This window comes from Rosa chinensis, chromosome 2 (genome assembly GCF_002994745.2).
Source record: "Rosa chinensis cultivar Old Blush chromosome 2, RchiOBHm-V2, whole genome shotgun sequence".
NCBI classification, from domain to species: Eukaryota; Viridiplantae; Streptophyta; class Magnoliopsida; order Rosales; family Rosaceae; genus Rosa; species Rosa chinensis.
Window position 1 is genome coordinate 22,529,717 of NC_037089.1, and position 23,537 is coordinate 22,553,253.

The 23,537-nt window shown below is 40.8% G+C and overlaps 2 protein-coding genes across 2 annotated transcripts; both read right to left on the bottom strand.

The window, feature by feature from the left end:
• Positions 1-200: 200 nt before the first annotated feature.
• On the bottom strand, positions 201-11,578 carry LOC112190881. Its single transcript, XM_024330386.2, has 6 exons — positions 11,564-11,578; positions 11,351-11,439; positions 10,528-10,846; positions 1,056-1,296; positions 451-818; positions 201-360 (listed from the first exon to the last, which is right to left on the bottom strand). The coding sequence occupies exons 3-5, from the start codon at positions 10,652-10,654 to the stop codon at positions 722-724; spliced, it is 465 nt and encodes a 154-aa protein (XP_024186154.2). The 5' UTR covers positions 10,655-10,846; positions 11,351-11,439; positions 11,564-11,578; the 3' UTR covers positions 201-360; positions 451-721.
• Positions 11,579-12,127: 549 nt separating this feature from the next.
• Positions 12,128-14,283, bottom strand: LOC112190086 (UDP-glycosyltransferase 91A1). The gene is made up of 2 exons (XM_024329514.2): positions 12,447-14,283; positions 12,128-12,248 (listed from the first exon to the last, which is right to left on the bottom strand). The coding sequence occupies exon 1, from the start codon at positions 13,949-13,951 to the stop codon at positions 12,476-12,478; it is 1,476 nt and encodes a 491-aa protein (XP_024185282.1). The 5' UTR covers positions 13,952-14,283; the 3' UTR covers positions 12,128-12,248; positions 12,447-12,475.
• Between the last annotated feature and the right edge of the window lie 9,254 nt (positions 14,284-23,537).

The window sequence follows — 23,537 nt, forward strand, 5'->3', positions numbered from 1 at the left end:
TTTATCTCTGGTGGACTCCAGAATCTTTTGCTTAGGTTTATTGCTGGTAAACCTAGATATCAATCCGTCTGCGTCATATATATATATATATATATATATATATATATTTTTTAAATATTTTATTTTCTATAAAAAATATAGGGCCATTTTTATTTTTAGCCTCAAGCCTCAAAATCTCAAGTCCGGGCCTGAGTGTGTACCGACTGTTCAGAGATTGGCAAGTTATTTACTTGATGACGGGAGCTATTTTGGGGATGTCAGCCTAATTTCGTCTGAATCATGCTTTGATGAAGCATCTCCCCCATTAATTCCTGGAAACCTTCAACCTTCATTGGTCGAGCCCAAAGAACACCGGCGTTCCTGCACACATGAGAGAGTTATAGAGTTTCAGTGAATCGTCATTCACATGAAGATTCAGGAACTTTATTTCTTCCATCAGATTTTCCTTACTGTGATTGAATTTGTGCAATTTGTGAAGAAGACATATGTCCAAACTTATTCCCTGACAGAGCAGGGACATTTTGCATTGTAGGATTCGACATTGCAGGAATTTGCTGCTGTCTGAACTGCAATTGCGTATGTCTGTTATTGAAATTGTTGAAGGCATTACTATCCATGGGTAACTCTGATGGAGCTTCAATCTTGACCTGGACCATTGGTCTATCTTGTACCATGTCCATACCAGCATGAGGAGTATATGGTTGACGTCTTCGCATTCTTTCTATCTGCTGCTGTTGCTGAAATGGCACATTCTTGGATTGGGCAATTTGCTGCATTTGTTGAATCTGTTGCATCTGTGGATGCATTTGTCTCGATATCTATAGATTTACCAGATAATGTTATAAAAGAAGCATTAGGAATCATGTCATACTAACATATTGTGCAAAGGTCAGCTTTTGGAAACTACCAAGCGCCTAGACTCTACAAACTTCAGTAGCAATTTGTGAAACTGTACGAAGAGATATGCAACACAGTCCCAAAAATAACAATCAACTATCCATGGATATACAAGAATTACTATTAAAATGTTATCAATTAATTGAAGGGATAATTACTTGTTGGGGTAGTCGAATAGGGTTCTAGTGTTGTGGCTGCAACTGCGACTGCATTCCAGGAATATGCTGCATTTCAAGCTGCTACCCAATTTACGGATATGACAGCTTAGCAACTGAGAGAAAACTTTTTGGTCGTCTTGCACTCTATTCATAGGTGGAAGTGCACTATCAGGAACACAGTTCAACGTAAACATTGTTTCTGGGAAAAAAGATGCTTCATGATCAATTGAACTACTATCATGATGCAGAACTGATCTTTCATCTTTTAATCAATAAAATAGAGATTTTCTCTTTTATCTCTGGTGGACTCCAGAATCCTTTTGTTAAGTTTATTGCTGGTAAACCTAATTATCAATCCGACTGCGTCAGGTGGTATCAGAGCAGATCTTCCATGTCTCTTTTATTTGCCTTAGTAGCAATGGGTGAAGTTACGAAATCAGATATCGAAGCTCTTACAACAGAGTTTACCGCTGCCATCAATTCCATGAATAATCAGATTGAAGAAATTCATGGATTGTTGGGTGAGAGGAACAACAACAACAACAATAATCGGCATAGAGGTGGGGAAGGAGGCCAGCGAGTTAGGGCTCCACATGGTGAAGTTGTTGAGAATACATCAGGATCTGAGCCTGAAGAAGAAATTTTGCAATATGAACAACAGGGACAAGCTGACCAGGATTACAAAGTCAAGGCCGAAATTCCTTTCTTTTCTGGCAACTTGGGTGTAGAAGATTATTCGGATTGGCAACTTCAGGTGGATAGATTCTTTGAGATTATGGAAGTGCCTGAACACAAGCAGGTTAAGCATGTTGCCTGGAGATTGGAGAGTACTGCTGCAGTATGGTGGGATAAGTTGCAGAACACTCAAAAGAAGCAGAGGAAGTAGGGTGTTAGAACATGGCGAAGAATGAAGCAACTGATGATGGAGAGATTTTTGCCGGATGATTATGAGCAGATTCTATACAGATTGTATATTGAATGTGTCCAGGGAACTAGGATAGTGGCTGATTATACAGCAGGGTTCTTACGCTACTCAGAGCGTAATGAACTAGGAGAAACTGAAGGCCAGAAAGTGGCTCGCTATATCAGTGGGCTGAAGCCTTCCATTCAGGAGAAAATCAGGTTACAAACTGTTCATACTATGGCTAAAGTTACAAACGTAGCATTGAAGGTAGAATTGTTAGAGAAGCCTTCACGAGCTTCTTCTTTCCAGAGATATAACTACCAAAGGAGCACAGATTTGGTTAACTCCTCAATTGACAAGGGTAAAACCACACTGCAGAGAACAGAAAACGTTTTTAGGGCTTCCAATCCTCCTTTTAAAGGAGCTGGCAGTTCTAACAGTTCTAGTGGTGCTCAAAATAGGGCCCCGAACCAGAGGTTTAATAATCCTTATGCTAGACCTACAACAGATGTCTGTTATCGATGCAACAAACCTGGGCATAGATCTAATATGTGTCCTGAGAGGAGACAAACTGGTCTTAGGGCAAGTTCACCGGGGCGTGTGGTGCCCGGGCACCACGTAAAAAGGTGACTGAAGTCACCAGAATATCACTGTTCACTGTTCCACCGAGCTGGGCTTCCCCAACAGTAGATGACCCAGGACAACAGCTCGGGCAACTTCCTCCCCGAGCCCGTGACCCAAGCCTCCAGCTGGCCCAAAAAGATGAGCTGAGGGGAGACGCGCCAGGAAGGTGGAGTAGCGGCCACTCGCTTGTCTTCTAGCGGAGGAAACGCTGCAACGCGTGGGAGGCCGGATTTTGTCCGGTTGTGGCATGTGGTCTTCCTGACGTGGCGTGTAGCCGTTGGTTTGCTTGGAAAATTGAAGCCAACGGTCCACAGATCTTGACCGTTGGTTTTAATTATGAATGAGATCTGATGGACATCAATTAAGGAGTTAGATAAATTGAGAAAAGGAAAAATATATATTGTTTGTAACCGTTAGATTACAACGGTAACAAAATAAAAAAAACCAAAATTTCCTATAAATACCTCACCTCCTAATTTACCTCTCACACCAAAAAAATCATCTATCTTACTTCCTCAAATTTTTTGCTCCTTCTCCTCATAGCTTTCATACTCTACAATTTTTTATTCGAATATGAGTGTACGAGGGAATACGATTGTCCAACCCGTAGGAGATCCAAGTATAGACGGGACACGTTGGCAGACTATTGAAGACATTCAATTGTGCAAGTCTTGGAGGGCTGTTAGCCAAGATCCGGCAAAGGGTACGGAACGAAGAAAAGATGATCTATGGTTAGAGGTACGCCAACACTATGCCGAACATTGGGATGGATATATCCGATCATTGCAAGCTTTTCAAGGGAGGTGGAAAACCTTGAAAGTCGAACTCTATGCTTGGCATTGTGCGTTAAGGCAAGCGAAACTTTGGTACAAGAGTGGTGCGAATATGATTGATGAGGTATGAATTTGTAGTGTAACACAAATATTAATTTTTATTATTCTTTTAGTGTATATTAAAATTTAATTAGTTGATACATCTTACTTTAAATTATTAGTTGAAATATTTTGTTGATAATTATACTTTAAATTATTAGTTCATATATAAAATTTAGTTGATAATTATACTTCAAATTAGTACTTCATAATCATACTTTAGACTTCATTTTATTTAAATTATACATTATACTCACCTTATACTTAAATAGTTGATACATTGTACCTCGTTTATATTTGTACTAATAGATTTATACTTTTTTGTTTAAATTAAATAGCTACGTCAAGCACAAGATTTGTGGAGAGCTGCGATGACCAAATCGAAAGGAAAACAAAAAAAAGGTGATTTCATTAATTTAGAATGTTACGAGTTTGTTAAGGGGTTTCAACAATTTGAAGACATTCCAAACCATTCCTCTTCGGCTGGAGGAACCTCCAGGGGAGAAACTGAACGGATGCACACACAACAATCCGATCCTGATTCTCACGTCCAGTTGGACATAGATGCAGATGAGGTAAACGCCGATGCAACTCCAAATCCTTCGGTGAGGCCTCAAGGAAAGAAGGCTGCCAAAGAAGCTCTTCGGAAAGGAAAGAAAGCATCTAATGATTCCAGTCCTCTGACAGCCGCTGTGGAGACTATAGCAACCAACCAAACATCAATGATGTCTGCCAAGGAGAAACGTGATGAGGAATATGCTCGACATCTCCGTGACCAACAACAACGAGATTATATACGCTTGCAAATGGATATGCGAAACGAGTCATTCAAAATTCAAGAGAGGGAAGAGCGTATTATGGAGATAGACACAAGTAAGATGACGCCAACCAAAAAGAATTACTGGCAAAGAAAACAAAAAAAAATTGCAGAGAAAGAAGCTGAAGATGCAACCCGTGATCTAACATCCCACAACCACCATTCCCCGGTGGGTATTATCCACAATCTCCTTTCTCCGGTGGCTATCCACAACCTCCTTTCCCCGGTGGCTATCCACAACCACCATTCCCCGGTGGGTATTATCCACAATCTCCTTTCCCCGGTGGCTTCCCACAACCACCATTCACTGGTGGTGTCCCTTCCCCACCCTTCTCTTCGGGTGAATCCACCAACTCCAACCATATGGATGACCCCACAAACACAAATTGGATTCCTAATGAAGATGAGGATTAGGAAAATTAGGGAGTTATCTATTTTAAATAATTGTATTGTTATGATTCCAATGCTTGGTTTTTTACTTATGTAATATTAGATTGATGAAATTAACATTTATTGGAATAATACCCTTACAAATGAAAAGCTAAATGAAACCACACAAACATAATTAAAAACATTAAAACTAAAGTAGAAACCACACAAACATAATTAAAAACATAAAAACTAATAGAAAACACACACAAATAGCAGATCTAGATACGCCTATTGCCTTGAAATTCCCACAAGTGTTGAATGAGGTCTTCCTGAAGGTTGGAGTGACACTGCTCAGATCTAATTTGTTGGTAGCGGTCCATGAATCCGTTCATATGATGAGCATCTCTACCAACAGAATCAAAGTCTCTACCGGTTAGTCCCTCCCATACCTCAGCAATCCTGGGCCTCATATTATTATCCTCCTCATCATCGGACTCCAACTCATCATCGCTATCTTCAGGTCGTTGATTTTCGACAATCATGTTGTGTAATATAATACACGTCAACATAATGTATCGAAGGTCCTCTTTATGCCACCCACGAGCAGCTCCTCAAATAATACCAAACCGTGACTGTAATATACCAAAACATCTTTCTACATCCTTCCTATACCCCTCTTGAGCCTTTGCAAACTCAATTTCCTTGGGGCGTGTAGGATTTCGAACAGTTTTCAAGAAAGTCGCCCATCGAGGATAAATACCGTCGGCGAGATAGTACCCTAGATTGTGAGCTCTGTTGTTAACTTGGAATTGGACAAGAGGTGCTCTACCGGCGGTAAGCTCATCAAACAATGGAGACTTTTCCAAGACGTTCAGGTCATTGCATGCCCCAGGCACTCCAAAGAATGTGTGCCAAATCCAGGTGTCGTAAGATGCGACTGCTTCCAGGATGATAGTGGGGATCTGTTTCCTACCACTATATTCTCCAGCCCAACCTGTCGGACAATTCTTCCATTGCCAATGCATACAGTCGATGCTCCCAATCATTCCTGGAAAACCTCTCCTCTCAGCTTTGGTAAGAAACCATCTGAGGTCGGCTGCAGTTGGAGCGCGGAGGTATTTTGTTGAGTAAAGATCAACAATTCCTCGTGTGAAGTGCTGAAGGGCTGCAACGGAGGTGGATTTCGTCATCCTACAATACTCAGCACATTGATCTGCCCCTGCACCGTACGCAAGCATTCGCAAGGCAGCTGTCATCTTCTGCTCCGGAAGCAGTCCGACTTTGCCAGTAGCATCTGACCTTTGAACAAAGTAACGATCATACTGGCAAAGGTCAGTAGATATACGCTGGAAGAGATTGAGACTCATCCTGTAACGTGTTCGGAACTCCGCATCTTTGAACACTGGCCGATCGACAAAGTAGTCGGCCAACATACCTTTGCCCCTTTCTTCTCTAAATCGTTCCTCATTTGGTGCACGACCCGGATGAGAACCGCGCCCTCGGTGTTGGTTTCCAGATTCTTGAGCGACTGCAGCCATGACAATGGCGTTGGTGGCCATCATCTCTTCATCATCCTCATCCTGAGACCGTCGAATTTGATCCCACAAATTGTTCATTGCAACGAGGGGAATTTAGGAAATATGTAATGCTAGAGATATGAAAAGGGTGAAGTTTTGTTAAGCTCGGATGGTGTGTGTATGTAGTGAAAACATCATGTCTATTTATTGAAATTTTCCACACATAAAAGTGTCGGTGGGTTATCACTCACTCATTTCAAAAAACTTGTCGGTGGTGTGCATGTGATAAAAGTGTCGGTGGATTTTAAAATTTGTTCACACTTTTCAAAAAACTTGTCAGTTGTGTGCATGTGATAAAAGTGTCGGTGGATTTTAAAATTTGTTCACACTTTTCAAAAAACTTGTCGCTTGTGTGCATGTGATAAAAGTGTCGGTGGATTTTAAAATTTGTTCAAACTTTTCAAAAAACTTGTCGCTGGTGTGCATGTGATAAAAGTGTCGGTGGAGTTAAAAAAAATTTCACACTTTTCAAAAACTTTGTCGGTGGTGTACATGATAAAAGTGTCGGTGGAGTTTTAAATATTTTCACACTTTTCAAAAACTTTGTCGGTGGTGTATATATGATAAAACTGTCGGTGGAGTAAAAAAAAAAAAAAAGACAAAAAAAGAGTGTCGGTGGACATATAATTTGTCTACCAATAAAATTTTCTTTGGTTGCATTTGCAAATTGTTTATCAATACTATTTATTTACATCATACATTTCTCATTTTCCAAAAAAAAATTATAAAATATTCGATGAACAGTAACTGACTGGCGACCCTGACCCAATGGGTGGAAGCAAAGATCCAGTGGCAGTGAATAGTTTCCTGCCCTGGTGCCCTGGTGACCCAACTCGTGAACTTGCTCTTATAGGTGAATATGAAGAAGATGAAGAAGAAGGAGAAAGAGGTGACGATTACGATGGGGCTGAGTTAGCGGAGGAGGAGTCTCCTGAAAAGGTTAATATTGTGTTGCAGCGGGTCTTATTATGTCCTAAAGAAGATGGGCAGCGACGCAATATTTTCAGGTCATTTTGTTCCATCAATAACAAGGTGTGCAATTTGATTGTGGATAATGGGAGCTGCGAAAACTTTGTAGCCAAGAAACTGGTGGAATACTTACATTTACCTATGCAGCCTCATGAAGCACCTTATTCCCTTGGTTGGGTCAAGAAAGGTCCACAAGTTCAAGTTACTGATTCCTGCAAAGTACCGGTCTCCATTGGTAAGCATTATAAAGATGAAGTTTTGTGTGATATTATTGATATGGATGCTTATCATATTTTATTTGGACGACCTTGGCAATATGATGTGGATGTGATTTATAAAGGCAGAGATAACGTGATGATGTTTATGTGGGATAGTCATAAAATTGCTATGGCTCCCGTGTGTCAATTTGAAAAAATCTGGTGGAAAGAAAGGAGAGAGTTTCTTGACCTTGTCTAATAGTGAATTTGAGATGGAGGAGGCCTTTAGAGAAACTGAAGTTTTCTGCCCAGTGGTGATAAAGGGGTTGTTGGCTGCAGAAAAGGAAGATGTGGTGATCCCTAAGGAAGTGCAGAAATTGTTGGGAGATTTTGAAGAGTTGATTTCAGATGAGTTGCCCAACGAACTACCACCTATGAGGGACATTCAACATCAGATTGATTTGGTTCCTGGAGCTAGTTTGCCAAATCTGCCACATTACCGAATGAGTCCCAAGGAGAATGAGATTTTGAGGCAGTAGATTGAAGACTTGTTGAAAAAAGGGTTCATTCGTGAAAGTATGAGTCTTAGTGCAGTTCCAGTTCTCCTTGTTCCTAAGAAGGGCAATCAATGGCGGATGTGTGTTGATAGCAGGGCCATAAATCAGATAACTGTGAAGTACATGTTTCCCATTCCTCGTTTGGAGGACATGCTTGATGAACTGGAGGGTTCCAAAGTGTTTACCAAGATAGATCTTTGAAGTGGTTACTACCAGGTTCGAATCAAGCCAGGAGATGAGTGGAAGACAGCTTTTAAGAGTAAGGATGGTTTGTTCGAGTGGATGGTTATGCCATTCGGGTTGTCTAATACACCCAGCACTTTTATGAGGCTTATGAACCAGGTTCTTCGTCCTTTCATTGGTTCTTTTGTCGTGGTGTATTTTGATGATATATTGATCTATAGCAGGACCAAAGAAGAACATCTGGTACATTTGAGACAGGTTTTGGGAGCTTTACAGGAAAGTAAACTGTATATTAACCTAAAGAAGTGTACTCTCTGTACCAACAAACTGCTATTTTTGGGATTTGTGGTTGGAGGAGAAGGCATTCAGGTTGATGAAGAGAAGGTGCGAGCAATAAGAGAATGGCTAGCTCTAAAAACAGTTTCTGAAGTTTTCATGGTTTAGCTACTTTCTACAGGAGGTTTGTGAAGAATTTCAGTACCATTACTGCCCCTATTACTGAATGTTTGAAGAAAGGCAAATTCCAATGGGGAGAGGAACAAGAGAAGAGTTTTGCCTTAATCAAGGAGAAACTTTGTACTGCACCAGTTCTTGCTCTTCCTAATTTTGACAAGATATTTGAGGTTGAATGTGATGCTAGTGGCGTGGGGGTAGGTGCTGTGTTGTCACAAGAGAAGAAACCAGTAGCATTCTTTAGTGAAAAGCTGAGTGAAGCTCGTCAGAAGTGGAATACTTATGACCAAGAGTTTTATGCAGTGTTCCGGGCATTGAGGCAATAGGAGCACTACCTGATTCATAGGGAGTTTGTACTGTTCACTGATCACCAAGCCTTGAAGTACCTCAATAGCCAGAAAACTGTGAATAAGATGCATGCAAGGTGGGTGAGTTTTCTGCAAAAATTCCCTTTTGTGATTCAACATAAATATGGTACTCTTAATCGGGTTGCAGATGCTTTGAGTAGGAGGGCTTCCTTGCTGGTCACTTTAGCTCAAGAGATTGTGGGGTTTGATCTCTTGAAGGAGTTGTATGAGGAAGATCTTGATTTCAAGGAGATTTGGGCCAAGTGCAGCAACAATAATGCAGTTGCAGATTTTTATGAGAATGAAGGATATTTATTCAAGGGCAACCGACTTTGTATCCCTAGTTCTTCATTGAGGGAGAAACTTATCAGAGATCTGCATGGAGGGGGATTGAGTGGGCACTTGGGCCGAGACAAAACTATTGCTAGCATTGAGGAGAGGTATTTCTGGCCACAGTTGAAGAAGGATGCAGGAACTATCGTAAGAAAGTGCTATACCTGCCAGGTCTCTAAGGGTCAGTCCTAAAACACAAGTCTTTATCTACCTTTACCTGTTCTTGAAAATATTTGGCAAGACCTTGCTATGGATTTTGTGTTGGGATTACCCCGTACCCAAAGGGGTGTGGATTCGGTGTTTGTGGTAGTTGACAGGTTCTCTAAGATGGCACATTTCATCGCCTGTAAGAAGGCTGCTGATGCTTCTAATATAGCTAAACTGTTCTTCAGGGAGGTGGTTCGTTTGCATGGAGTACCCAAGTCCATCACTTCTGACAGAGACACAAAGTTCCTTAGCCATTTCTGGATTACCTTGTGGAGGATGTTTGGAACAGCTTTGAACCGTAGCAGCACAGCTCATCCTCAAACTGATGGATAGACAGAGGTTACTAACAGAACTTTGGGTAACATGGTCTTAAGTGTTTGTGGAGATCGACCCAAACAGTGGGATTATGCTTTGCCACAGGTGGAGTTTGCTTATAACAGTGTTGTGCATAGCGCCACAGGGAAGTCACCATTCTCCTTAATTTATACTGCTGTTCCTCGACATGTGGTTGATCTAGTGAAGCTTCCTAAGGTTCCTGGGGTTAGTGTTGCTGCTGAGGGCATGGCTAGAGATGTGCAGGCTGTTTGGGATGAAGTTAAGGCCAAGCTGGAAGCAACTAATGCTAAGAATAAAGCTGCAGCTGATAAACATCGCAGAGTGAAATTGTTCCAAGAGGGTGATGACGTGATGGTATTTATGAGGAATGAGAGATTTCCTGTTGGTACCTATAACAAGCTGAAGCCCAGAAAATATGGTCCTTTTAAGGTGCTGCGGAAGATCAACGACAATGCTTATGTTGTTGCTCTTCCTGATTCCATGGGTATCTCCAACACCTTTAATGTGGCTGACCTGCATGAGTTTCGTGAAGATGAGGTTCTTTATCCAGATGAGAACTCGGGGTCGAGTTCTTCGGAGGTGGAGGAGACTGATGCATAACGGATCTTTCATCTTTTAATCAATAAAATAGAGATTTTCTCTTTTATCTCTGGTGGACTCCAGAATCCTTTTGTTAGGTTTATTGCTGGTAAACCTAGTTATCAATCCGACTGCGTCATATCATCTAAAACAGAATATGGATTCTGTGATGCATTTTCTAGGAGGGGGTTTCCACATCCCACATACTGATCTTCTTTGAATGCTAAACACCTTTTCTTATGCTTCACAGCAAGCTTAAGATAATCAGACATCTCCTCTGGAGTACGTTTCTCTGATTCTCGGTCTGCTGATGACAACCTAAGCGGTTTGCTAGCCCTATGTCTCTCAATAACCTGATTATACCAGGTCTCAAGCAGCTCTTCATTTTTAGACCTCGGTGGCTTATTTTCAATTTCAGATTCTCCATATCTTGATCCAAAACCAAAAGCTGTTTTTGAATGAATCTGCATGCACGAACATTAAATAACAATCATATCGCAACTCTCCCCAGCTTTTATGCTTAAGTTTTTGCTGGGATTCCTCCCACCACTCCCCTGATTTCACTCCTAGTCCTTACGAATCATTTAGAACCCGAAAGTTAGAAGTCATCACATCTATTGACAAGAATTCATTAGTTCATTTCAATTCATAAATCAATTCACTAGTTTCACATGGGATATTAGATTCCACAATCCATTTTATTATCCAACACCATTAGGTGCATTATTAGTTGTTTTACAACCCAATTCCTAAAATTTTACAACTTGAAATCAACCAGCTCTATTCCTAAACATGCATTACCCGAAACCAAAAAAAATGTTTTCTTCAGATATAACATAATTGAATCCCACATTTGCTTCCTACTGTCATTCCAACCATAACAAATGCTTAAATGTGTCTAGAACGATAAACCGATTTCCGATACTCAATCGAATAAACAAATATCAAAACCCAGAAAGAGCATACACCTTGGACGCGTCGCGCTGTTGAACCTGAACTCCTTCTGCGGAAGAATTCTGGAGAGTGAAGTACACGTCATCAGCATGCAACTGCAAATCTGCTAACGGAAATAGTCATCAGCAATCAGAAGCCAAGAACAAGAGGTGGGATTGAGCTTGGAAACGGCGAGCGAAGAAGAAGAAGAGGAATTGGAATTGGAATTGGAGTTGTCTAAAAAGTACCGCGATCAGCTCCCTGGAAAGGAAAAAGTTATGATTGGGATTCGGCAGAGACAGAGGTTGTCAGACCATATACCATTACGTTTGCTCTCAATTACAATTCTTGTACTGTTTATGTTTGCTACCCATTGTGAAGAATTCTGGAATGCCTCCTAACACCGTTAACGGCAGGGGTTATTTAGTAATCTAATCTCAGTTGGTAAATCTAGTATAACTCTTCTTTATTTCTAGTTAAAAATCTTCAAACTCTTCTGTCCCATCTCGGGGTGGTTGATGATATCGTCGGTGTATGCGCTTCTTTTTGGTTGATTCACCTCTGTGATCGCTGTTTTGTTGGAGATCCTGCCTGTGTTAGGCTGGATCTGTTGGGTGGCTGGGATAGTGATGCTTGGATTGGCACTTTCGCGACGTTTTGAAGTTGGATCTGGGCTGCAATCTCTCTTTCTTTTTATGTATTTTTTTTTTTTTTGTGTTTTGTTCCTAAAATTTACTAAATTATAAATTGCATTAGGTTCACACTGATTAGTGCAATATTCCATTCACACTGATGTTCCTAATGGATATACCGCAAATGAGAGATTGGGGAAGTAAACATACCAGGGCCACAAAAACAACAAATGTAAAGTGTTTGACTCGATATAAGACCGTATATCGATCAAAGAAGTATAAGCAAAGGGAAACAGTTGATCTGCAAAAATTTGGCATACAATTCGTTCTTAATGAAGTATCCCATGAACTTAATTATTGGTATTTCCACACTCATCTGCTTAATGGTTAACATTTAACAACAACAACAAAATCTCACACAACAATAGTGAAAAACAAGTTCAAATCCAAAAAGAAATACAGAAATCCCAGAATTAAAAGAGATCAAAGAAGTACGTACGTGACCATTATCATGCATTAACGTGCCCTTCATGTCGTTTTACATCCTCTGTGGGTTTTAAGGTACTCCAAAAACTTATCCACGTACGCATTTTGCCTCTTCCAGTCTCCAAACAACGGCTTCAACTCCTGGGCCTTGTCCCTGTATACCCTCCCCTCCTCCTTCTCCATCACCATCCTCAGCGACTCCGCCACCGCCTCACTCGTAAACGACCCGTCTTGATCGTTCCTCCGCAACTCATATCCGACCTTCTTCTCCCCGAAATACCTCGCATTCAACCCCTGGTCGTTCGACATGGGTAACAACACCAGCGGTCTACCAAAAGTCAACGCCTCCACCACTGAGCTCCAACCCGAATGACTCAGAAACACGCCCACCGAGTCGTGAGCCAGTATCTTCACCTGTGGGGCCCATCTCCTGCACACCACTCCCCGCCCTTCATTTCTCTCTTCGAAACCCTCCGGCAACTTTACCGCATCATCGCCGTGTTTGGTTCTCAGCACCCAAAAGAAGGGCGAACCGGACTTCTCCAAACCTAGGGCTATTTCCGTTGCTTCCTCTTGACTCGGCATTGCTTCCGTTCCGAAAGCCACGTAAACCACCGTGTTTTTGTTCTGCCGGTCCAACCAGTCCTTTATTGACCGCCACGTTTCATTTTCGTCGTCGGCTTTCGGCGTATTGGAGAGTAAACCAACCGGCAGAACAGGTTTTCCGTGTATAACTCGTAGCAGGCTCAACCATTCCGGTTCAAACTCTGAACAGCTTCTTACAGCGATCAAGTCGCAGCCTCGCAGTGTCTCCATGAACCGATACAGGTCCGAGACGTTTGTTTCGTCTCCAGTTATTCGTTTATAGAGCCGAAGCACCTCAAAAAACCGCAACGCCACGGTGGCCGGGAATGGCACCCACTTGGGCGGGACTACGTAATCCTCTGGTAACTTACGGTCATCAGCAGGTATTTCAGGCGAGGTGGGCCCTAGGAAGGTCACAGCGGTGGCTATCACAATGCTGAAGAAGGCGGTCGGGATCCCGAGAGTTTGGGCTATTTCCGGCACCCAGTAAGGCGCGAAGTCAAAGAGAAGCCAATCGGGGTTGGTAGATTTGAGGAATTGGGAGATCGGTTGGGCCAGACAATCGTAGGCATTCTTGAGATGTGGGACCTGGTCTTCGGGCAAGTCTGCGGTGGCCTCAGCACCTTCTGGAAGGTTAGGATTCTGGGGCAGTGGAAGCTTCACAAAGGTGATTAGGGCGGAGAGTTTTGGCCGGAGAGGAGGGAGGCGGTCGATGTTTCTTGGGGTGGAGATGAATGAGATTTTGTGGCCTTTTCCGGCGATCAACTTGGCGAGTTCGAGGTATGGGATCATGTGGCCAAAGGCTAGCCATGGGAACATGGCTATGTGTAGCTTAATGTCCTTGTTATTGTTGGGCATGGTGGGGTGGACAATGATGGACTCCATGGGGTGGACATTGATGGACTCCATGGGGTGGACAGTGAAGGACTTCATGGTTTTCTTCTACTCAGTATGCAGAAAACCAGGTCGCTTGCTTGGATTATATAGTTGTGTAGTCTTTATGGATGCGACACTGCTAATCATATTCCCAAATATCCGTCTTATTAGCTTAGACTTGGGATCTGACACTACTAAACCACGGGGGAAGAAAAGCAAAGTCCAGTATGGCAGTATATATAGACAATAAGTATTTGTCAACTTAACTATACTGTAGCTTTAGACTTTGATCAGTACCAAATTAGACTGTTTACCCAAAAAAAAAAACACGATCTGATTCTGGTGCTCCCTGGAAGGAAAAATTTATGATTGGGATTTGCCAGAGATTGATAATAGACAATAATAGAGGTGAGTAGGACCTTACACCATATGCCATTATTGGTCGACATAATGACTTGGTAGTACCTATGCTGCATTTTCTCAAATTTCTTGATGTGTGCTAGAATTCTTTTCCTGTGTAAGATACATTAGCTTCCTCTTGTTACATTCCTACTTCTGTCAACTACTTGGTGTTACATTCCTGCTTCTGTTAATCAGCCTTTTGTTTTCAGATGGAGAGATTTAGTTTTCTTATGTACATGATTTTAGAGCTCAAATTTTAAGTTTGAGAGTTAACTTGTTTCCTCAAATATGGGACTTTTTTAGTTATACTCTGGGCATTGGGTGACATTCTAAGCTCCTTGTCACCGTCAATTTCCCAAGGGAAAAATTCACCAATGATGTCTGGACACTTTGGTGACTTTCAGAATAATACCTGAACTTACAAAGTTATCAATGTGATACCTGGACTCATTTTTTCATATCAACGTCGTACCTACGAACAGTTTCCGTCATGGAGCCGTTAAATTTTGCACGTGTGATGCACGTGAGTCACTTAATGAAGATAAAAAGACCGATTTACCCAAAAAAAATTTTGAAAAAATTCACCAACGGTGTCTGGACACTTATGGGATTTTCAGAATGATACCTGAACTTACAAAGTTATCAATGTAATACCTGGACTCATTTTTTTGTATCAACGTCGTACCTACGACCAATTTCCATCACGGAGCCGTTAAATTTTGCATGTGAGTAACTTGATGAAGACAAAAAGACCGATTTACCCCTAAAAGTTTTTTTTCCTTCCTTTTCTTTTTTTCTTTCTTCTTATTCTTTTTTGTTTTCTTCTTCCCCTGATTTGAATCATGAAGATTCAAACCATCTTACTCGGCCGATTCCCACCTCCAATCGCTGATCAAACACCGTTGTTGCGTCTCAATCCACCTTCATGCATCGCAAATGATTCTAGTTCCTCCCACTTCAAATCTTACAGCAAATTGAAATTGTGCATTGAGGCTTCGCCGCTTACTCCAAATTCATCCCCGCCGTCGACGACTTATCCACCACCACTCTTGTTCTCTCCTCCGACCCCCTTTTATACACCATTGATCAGAAACTCAGACCCCGCCAGCCCTCCACTCTCAAATCACAGCTCCAATCCCACCTTGCCATCCTCTCCGTCATTCCTGACATGCAACACCACCTCCACACCATCCTCACCTACAACTTCACCAGTCGAGCCTGCAACTTCGGCCTCTAGCCCAACTTCGATCAGAGGCAATTGTAGGCAGACAAAGATTAACATTAACTTCGACCTCCACACCATCCTCACCTGCAGAAAATTCGAGCTGTTCTGATTCACCAGCTCTGCCACTCCGCTGCTGCCCACCATTGCGCCTCGCTGATTAGCAAACAAAGAACTCGGAGCCTCCACCATCGAGAAATGGAGGCTCGCGTTCTGTGTGTCTTGCGCGGAGGATATCGACACCGTCGGAGAAGATGTTGTCATAACAGAAATTGAGTTTGGGTTCAATGGCGGCAGCTCGTCGATTGCGGCCTTGGCTTTCTTGATGAGCCAATCGATGACCATGCTGGGTCGGTCGTATCCGAGTTGGTCTTGTGCGTCGTAGAATTGAATAGCGATGTGGGCGGCGAGCCGGACGCGGTGGTCCCTGGGCCTTTGGCGGTGCAAACCTTGCTATGGCAGTCCTTCCGGCCGGTAGCCTTAGAATGTGGCCTCGAGCCTCCACGATTTCGCTAGCGGTGGAGGAAGAAGCAGTCATTATCCCCAAACCCAATCAAGAAGCAGCGGAGGACGAAGTCATTGCGCGGTGGTGGAGGTTGTTGTGGCTCTCCCCCATTTTTCTTCTTGCATATTCAATGGTGGGTTCTCCGAAAGCAGTGGTGTTGGCAAGGAGAGAAGGAGAGAATAAAGAATCCGAAAAAGAAGAAGAAGAAGAATAAAGAAAGAAAGAAAGAAAGAAAAGAAAAGGAAAAAAAAAAACCATTGAGGGTAAATCGGTCTTTTTGTCTTTATTAAGTGACTCATGTGCATCGCAAGTGCAAAATTTAACGGCTCCGTGACGGAAATTGGTCGTAGGTACGACGTTGATATGAAAAAATGAGTCCAGGTATCACATTGATAACTTTGTAAGTTCAGGTATCATTCTGAAAGTCCACTAACTGTTCAGACACCGTTGGTGAATTTTTCCAAAAAATTTTGAGGGTAAATCGGTCTTTTTATCTTCATTAAGTGACTCACATGCATTGCACGTGCAAAATTTAACTGCTCCGTGACGAAAACTATTCGTAGGTACGACGTTGATATGAAAAAATGAGTCCAGGTATCACATTGATAACTTTGTAAGTTCGGGTATCATTCTGAAAGTCCCCTAAGTGTCCAGACACCGTTGGTGAGTTTTTCCCATTTCCCAATAGTCTATGTTCTTGTGGCAGTTGATTACCTAACAGTCAAATATCTAAGACTACAAAACTGATTGATGGTTAGAGACTCTAGACTAGTAGACTATAACCTTCAGATAACACAAACATTTGAAGTTTATGTCAAGAGTTTTCAGTGGGCTTGAATTAGTTACGGATATTACTAACTTCAAAATCAAAATTGTATTTAATCATTTCTATCAAGTTCGATATTAATAACTTGATAATAAGTATTTCTTTAGAATATGAATTAGATAGAATCATACTAGCTTTTTTTATTTATTATTTTATAAATTATTGTAAATTTTGTGCTCATCTATACTTATTTTTCAATCTTCTTTGCACATATGACATAGAGTTTTACCTATTTTTCAATAAAACTAGTGATCTCAAGATCTTTTACCGATATATTCAATAATATGACTTATCATTAAAATATATGTGTACTATTAATCTAGTAATAGTTATTATGTTAATACTATTATAAAAATATTTTGCTTATATTTCTTAATACACGTGTGTGTATTAAAAACTAGAAGATATTTATCAAAACTACAAACTTTTTCGTTAATTTTCAATTACCAAAAAAGCCAGTTTACTAACCCTAAAACATCGATTGTTATTCAGTCGATTCAGTATTTACCAAATCAAATGGTAGTCCTACTTATGGCAGAGACAATAACTCTAGAGAAATCGAACGTAAACTGGAAATTTCAGTCCAATTTTCAATGCAATAGCACTCATCAAACATAGAAGCGGATATCTAGTTTATACAAATGAAAGAAATTTAACACTTGCCAGTTGATAGAAAAGTTTGGTGAGGGGATATGATTGATATAAAGATGGGACCTAGATCTAAATTCTGACGCTACCAAGCTGATAGTGCCTATTTGATCAGTACATTGCTCCATGATCTTGTTAGGTATGTCCAGAAAAGCATCTGTCTAAACCTCTCCAGTCTCCACTAATGCTTGCGTATTGAATATTAAATTACGTGTGAAACACAACGTGAAGCGTCTGTTTGAACCTCTCCAATTATTCAACCTCATGACAAAATGTTCACAGATTCTTAAACAATAAAACTTTATAAATGGGTGAAATAGGAATTTAGCAAAGAAAAGATAAAAGGAACTTTCAACCTATGTAGTGGTATACAAAGTATAAAGCAAGACTAGATAATCTTTGTGCGAATGTTCATTTCTAGCTAATGTACGTATCAGTCATGCAATTATTAATTCAACTAATAAGTTAAACACTTAAACCTACAACTGTTAAAGAAGTTCATTACTGTTATCAAACTATCAATACACCAAGCATGGGTTAGTATGCATTGCGAGCATGCTTTTACAACATATGTAACACATGATTAAGAAGGTCAGAACATGTAGCATGCACAGATATGGGGAGTGTGTACCAACTGTTCAGATAGTGGCAAGTTATTTACTTGATGAGGGGAGCTATTTTGGGGAGGTCAGCCTATTTTCGTCTGAATCATGCTTGGATGAAGAATCTCCCCCCATTAATTCCTGGAAACCTTCAACCTTCACTGGTCGAGCCCTAAGAACACCGGCGTTCCCGCACACATGAGAGAGTTCTAGAGTTTCAGTGAATCGTCATTCACATGAAGGTTCAGGAACTTTATTTCTTCCATCAGATTTTCCTTACTGTGATTGAATTTGTGCAATTTGGGAAGAAGACATCTGTTTAAACTTATTCCCTGACTGAGCAGGGACATTTTGCAATTGTAGGATTCGACATTGCAGGAATTTGATGCTGTCTGAACTGCAATTGGGGATGTCTGTTATTGAAATTGTTGACGGCATTACTATCCATGGGTAACTCTGATGGAGCTTCAATCTTGACCTAGACCATTGGTCTGTCCTGTACCATGTCCATACCAGCACAAGGAGTAGATGGTTGACGTCTTCGCATTTCTATCTGCTGCTGTTGAAATGGCACATTCTTGGATTGGGCAATTTGCTGCATTTGTTGAATCTGCTACATTTGCTGCATCTGTGGATGCATTTGTCTCGATATCTATAGATTTACTGAAAATTCTAACAGGCTCCAAGCATGGGTTGCTCCGGCAATTACACATCAGCATCTCTTGTAACCGTCAATTGTTGTGCAATACTTGTGGCATAATCCTAGCCACTTATTCAATTAAACCAAAAACTTGCAAAGCATTTTTAAAACTTTAAGAAGAAGCCTGGGTGCACAAGGGTTTTGCAGGTGGGTTGCTACTTGCATGACTTGCATCTGTGTGAAAAAGTAACAATATTTAACTTTATAATTTTCTTTAGTAACGGTTTTACTGTCAAAGGGATTGACTGTAATTATGTTTTCTTTACAGCCAACCATAATAAGTTAACAACCATTTGATTCCACGTATCTACCCAACACGCATCCTAGAAATATTGTTAATTAACATTTGTTTAATTTAAGACATTTCCTTTTCTTTCTTTCTTTTTCAATAAAGAAGCAAACATCCCAATTTTTTTTTTTTTTACATGTTCAGAAATAAAGAGCAATCCTTCTAAATTTCGGGGTTCGCCAAACCCTACCATGAACACCAAAAAAAATTAAAAATGTACTTTTCGTAAAAGTAAAATTGAGATTGAATTGGTCTACTCATTTCATTTCATGGTCCCTTTATATAGGGATAGAATTACAACAGAAATATTGATTACATTAATGATACTAAATACTGATTGAGCTGTGATTGTAATTTCTTAATTCCCTCCTCGTCAGTTGCTTTGACGAAGGCACATAATGTGTTTTTTCTTTAACACTCCCCCTTGTGCCAAGTCAAAGATGAAATGGTGCATGAGTTGTTGCCTCATTAAAAACCTTGCCAAGTAACAATAAAAACCCTGTGGGACAAAAAATACACCTTGGTCGAAGGAAAAGAGCACAACGCACCTTCTACATTTGAGGATAACATGTGTGTGTTAGACTCCCCCTGACGTCTACACCTTCTCCTGATACTTGCATTAATCAAGAGAGTTTGGAAAGACTTCGCATTCCTATGTTTTTCACATGTTTCTCAAATGTGGCATTGGGCAATGATTTGGTGAACAAATCTGCCACATTCTCCTCAGACCTTACTTGATTCACTTGAAACTTGAGGAGAGTCTGTTGTTGCTGATTGTAGAACAACTTTGGCAATATGTGTTTTGTGTTATCACCCTTAATATAACCTACCTTCATCTATTCGATGCAAGCTACATTGTCTTCATAAATGCAAGTAGGTTCTTCAGTGGTAGAACTCAAACCACTAGTCCCTCTAATATGTGTAATGATAGCTCTTAACTATATACACTCACAAACCATCTCATATAGAGTAATGATCTCTGAGTGGTTCGAGGAGGTAGCTACAAGAATTTGCTTGGTTGATCTCTAAGATATCGCAGTGTTCCCAATGGTAAATACATAACCAGTTTGGGAACGACCTTTATGTAGGTCAGAGAGGTAGCTAGCATAAGCAAAACCGACCAAAATGTCATTTGGTGTTTTAGTGTAGTGAGTGGCGCTTTCGCCATCAACATTTCCTTTAGGGATTACAATTCCATTTGCGGTCCCTCTTGTCTCTCTATAGGGAAAGAACAGTCTCAAGTCAATGGTTCCTTTTAGGTATCAGAAAATGTTCTTGATACTATTCCAGCGACGCTGTGTTGGCACTGAGCTAAATCGAGCTAACAAGTTCACTGAGAATGCAATGTCTGGTCGAGTACATTGGGCCAAGTACAATAATGCGCCTATTGCACTAGATAGGGAATTTCAGCTCCCAACACCTCTTCGTCATCTTCCTTTGGACGAAATGGATATTTCTTTGCATCCAAGCTTCGACCGATCACGGGAGTGCTAGCAGGATGCACTTTGTCCATGTTAAATTGCTTGACTTTTGGACATACACAGACTGGTGGATTAGTATTCCACAAACTCGGTGTTCTAGTTCAAGGCCTAAACAGAATCGAGTTTTCCCAAGATCCTTCATCTCAAATTCGGATTTCAAATAGCTCGCGGTTTCTCTTATTTCATCAAGGGTACCTATTATGTTCATATCATCGACATATACTGCTACAATTGCAAATCAGGAACTTGTTTTCTTTATAAATACGCAAGAGCATAATTCATTGTTCTTATATCCCTTCCCAATCAAGTAGTCACTTAGACGGGTATACCACATCCGCCCGGATTGTTTCAATCTGTAAAGTGAGCGTTTCAACCTAATTGCAAACGCACTCCGTGGTTTAGAGTCACTTGACTTGGGTAATGTAAGGTCATCAGGCACTTTCATATATATATATATATATATATATATATATATATCTTTGAATCTAAATCCCCATAGAGATATGCAGTAACATTCATGAGCTGCATTTCCAGTCCTTCTGAAAATACTAAGCTAACTAAGTAGCGGAACGTTATAACGTCCATTATGAGAGAGTATGTCTCCTCGTAGTCAATTCCAGGGCGTTGTCAGAAACCTTGCACCACAAGGCGAGTCTTGTACCTCAGGACTTCATTCTTCTCATTATGCTTTTTGACAATGACTCATTTATGTCCTACAAGTTTTACACTTGGTGGGGTTAGCACTACCTGACCAAATACATGTCTCTTTGTCAAAGAATCTAATTCTGCTTGGATTGCTTCTTTCCATTTAGGTCGATCTGCTCTTTGTTGACATTTTGCAACAGAGCATGGTTCGATATCATCGTGCTCTATGATTTCTTGAGCAACAGTGTATGCAAATTCATCATCAATGTGTATGGAAGATCTTTCTATCAACTCATACGCACTCTCATAATCCATTGAGATTTCTTTGTTCTCTGGAATCATTTCAAACATCGGAGCGTCCTCCAGTATTGATTCATAGACATAACTGTAATTAGAGACAATCTCATGAGAAGGATTCTCTACATTGATGATTAATGGATCGGTTTGTGCCTTACTCACCCTCTTCTTCCTTGGGTGAGTGTCAATCGAACCAAGTGGCCTCCCTCTCTTCCTTTGGGGAGCCACAGCCTCAACAACACCTCCACTAAGTGTGGTTGCAGTGCCTCTATCTGCGGCACCGTGCCCCTTGTTGGGGACTTCTAACCTTGTAGGCACATTTGCAGCTAGTATATATGATCTGGTCACTTTTGCGATATCAGTAAATGCATCAGGCATCGAATCTAATACGTTCTGCAGATCGATTATCCTTTTCACTTCACTTTCACATTGTGAAGTGGGGGGATTAAAATGAGATAGAGTGGGGACAAACCATGACAATTCCTGTCGTTCCCTTGGAAAATCATTTTTCCTATCTCCCCCTAACGACGGGAAGACTGTCTCATCAAAGTGACAATCCTCAAATCTAGCGGTAAATAGATCGCCTGTCAAGGGTTCCAAATAGCGGATAATTGTTGGGGCTTCGTATCCAACATAAATACTTAATCGTCTCTGAGGACCCATTTTGGTGCGCTGTGGGGGCTCAATAGGCACATATACTGAGCAACCAAATATGCGTAAGTGTGAAATGTTTGTCTAGCAGACTATTATCCAGTTACAACTGGTACGCAGAAAATGGTTGGCTAGCAGTGGGTCTGAAACGAATAAGTAAAGCTGCGTGCAATATTGCATAACCTCAGGCAAATATAGGCAGGTTGGTGCGCATAACCAATGCCCTAACCACCATCTGTAGCCTTTTAATGGTGGCTTCTGTGAGACCATTTTGTGTATGCACATGGGGTACAGGATGCTTTACATCGATTCCGATAGACATGCAATAATCATCAAATGCTTTTGATGTAAACTCTCCAGCATTATCAAGCCTTATAGACTTGATAGGGTGATCAGGGTGGTGAGCCCTTAAACGTATAATCTGTGTTAGGAGTTTTGCAAATGCAGGATTTCTTGTGAACAATAAAGCGACATGTGACCAGCATGTCGAAGCATCCACCAGAACCATAAAGTACTTGAATGGTCCGCATATCGGATGGATAGGTCCACATATATCTCTTTGTATCGTTTGTAAGAATGGAATGTTTTGTTTTGTATCTTTAGCATAGGAATGTCTCAATCCTGTTTTTGCTAAAGAGCAGGCTTTGCGAAACGAGTGATGTGCCTTTGAAATAGTCAATGAGGCATAATGGGAGGGAGATAGTGCTTCTGGTACTTCAGAAAGCAATGGATGCATTTGAACAGTACTATGACCGACACCTTGCAATGTGACGGATTTTTGTCTCATTTTATTTTTCACTCGAAAGAAGAGATGTCTGTGTGAGTTCTTTTAAATACGGATTATCATGTCATGACCTAGGTGCCCTAGGCGGTCATGCCAAAGCCTGTATGATTCAGTGTTCCACATTTCATTGTTGATGATAGCATAGGATTCAATGATCCGAATCGTAGTGAGGTATAGTCCACTAGATTGACTCATAAGTTTCTCTAAAATGCATTTCCTTCCACATTCATTAGAGTTAATATCAAGGTATTCAGTTTCATTCTCACAGTGTGTTTCTACTGGATAACCTTGGCACAAATAGCTTTGAAACTTAACAAGGTTCAATTAGCTCTTGGTGCTTATAGAGCGTCTGTGACTTGAAATGTTGTGCCATTAGGTAGCAAAAATTTGGCAGTTCCTCCCCCTTTTATTACTTGTGATGATTCAATCATCGTAGTCACAGATGAATTATAGGCTATTAATTCAATGAATAATTGCCTATTTCTTAATATTGTGTGAGTAGTCCCACTATCAACTAAGCACTCAAGTTCTCCTCCATTCATTCCTACAAATAAATGGGAGGTATTTAGAAGATATAACTCATATTCTTTA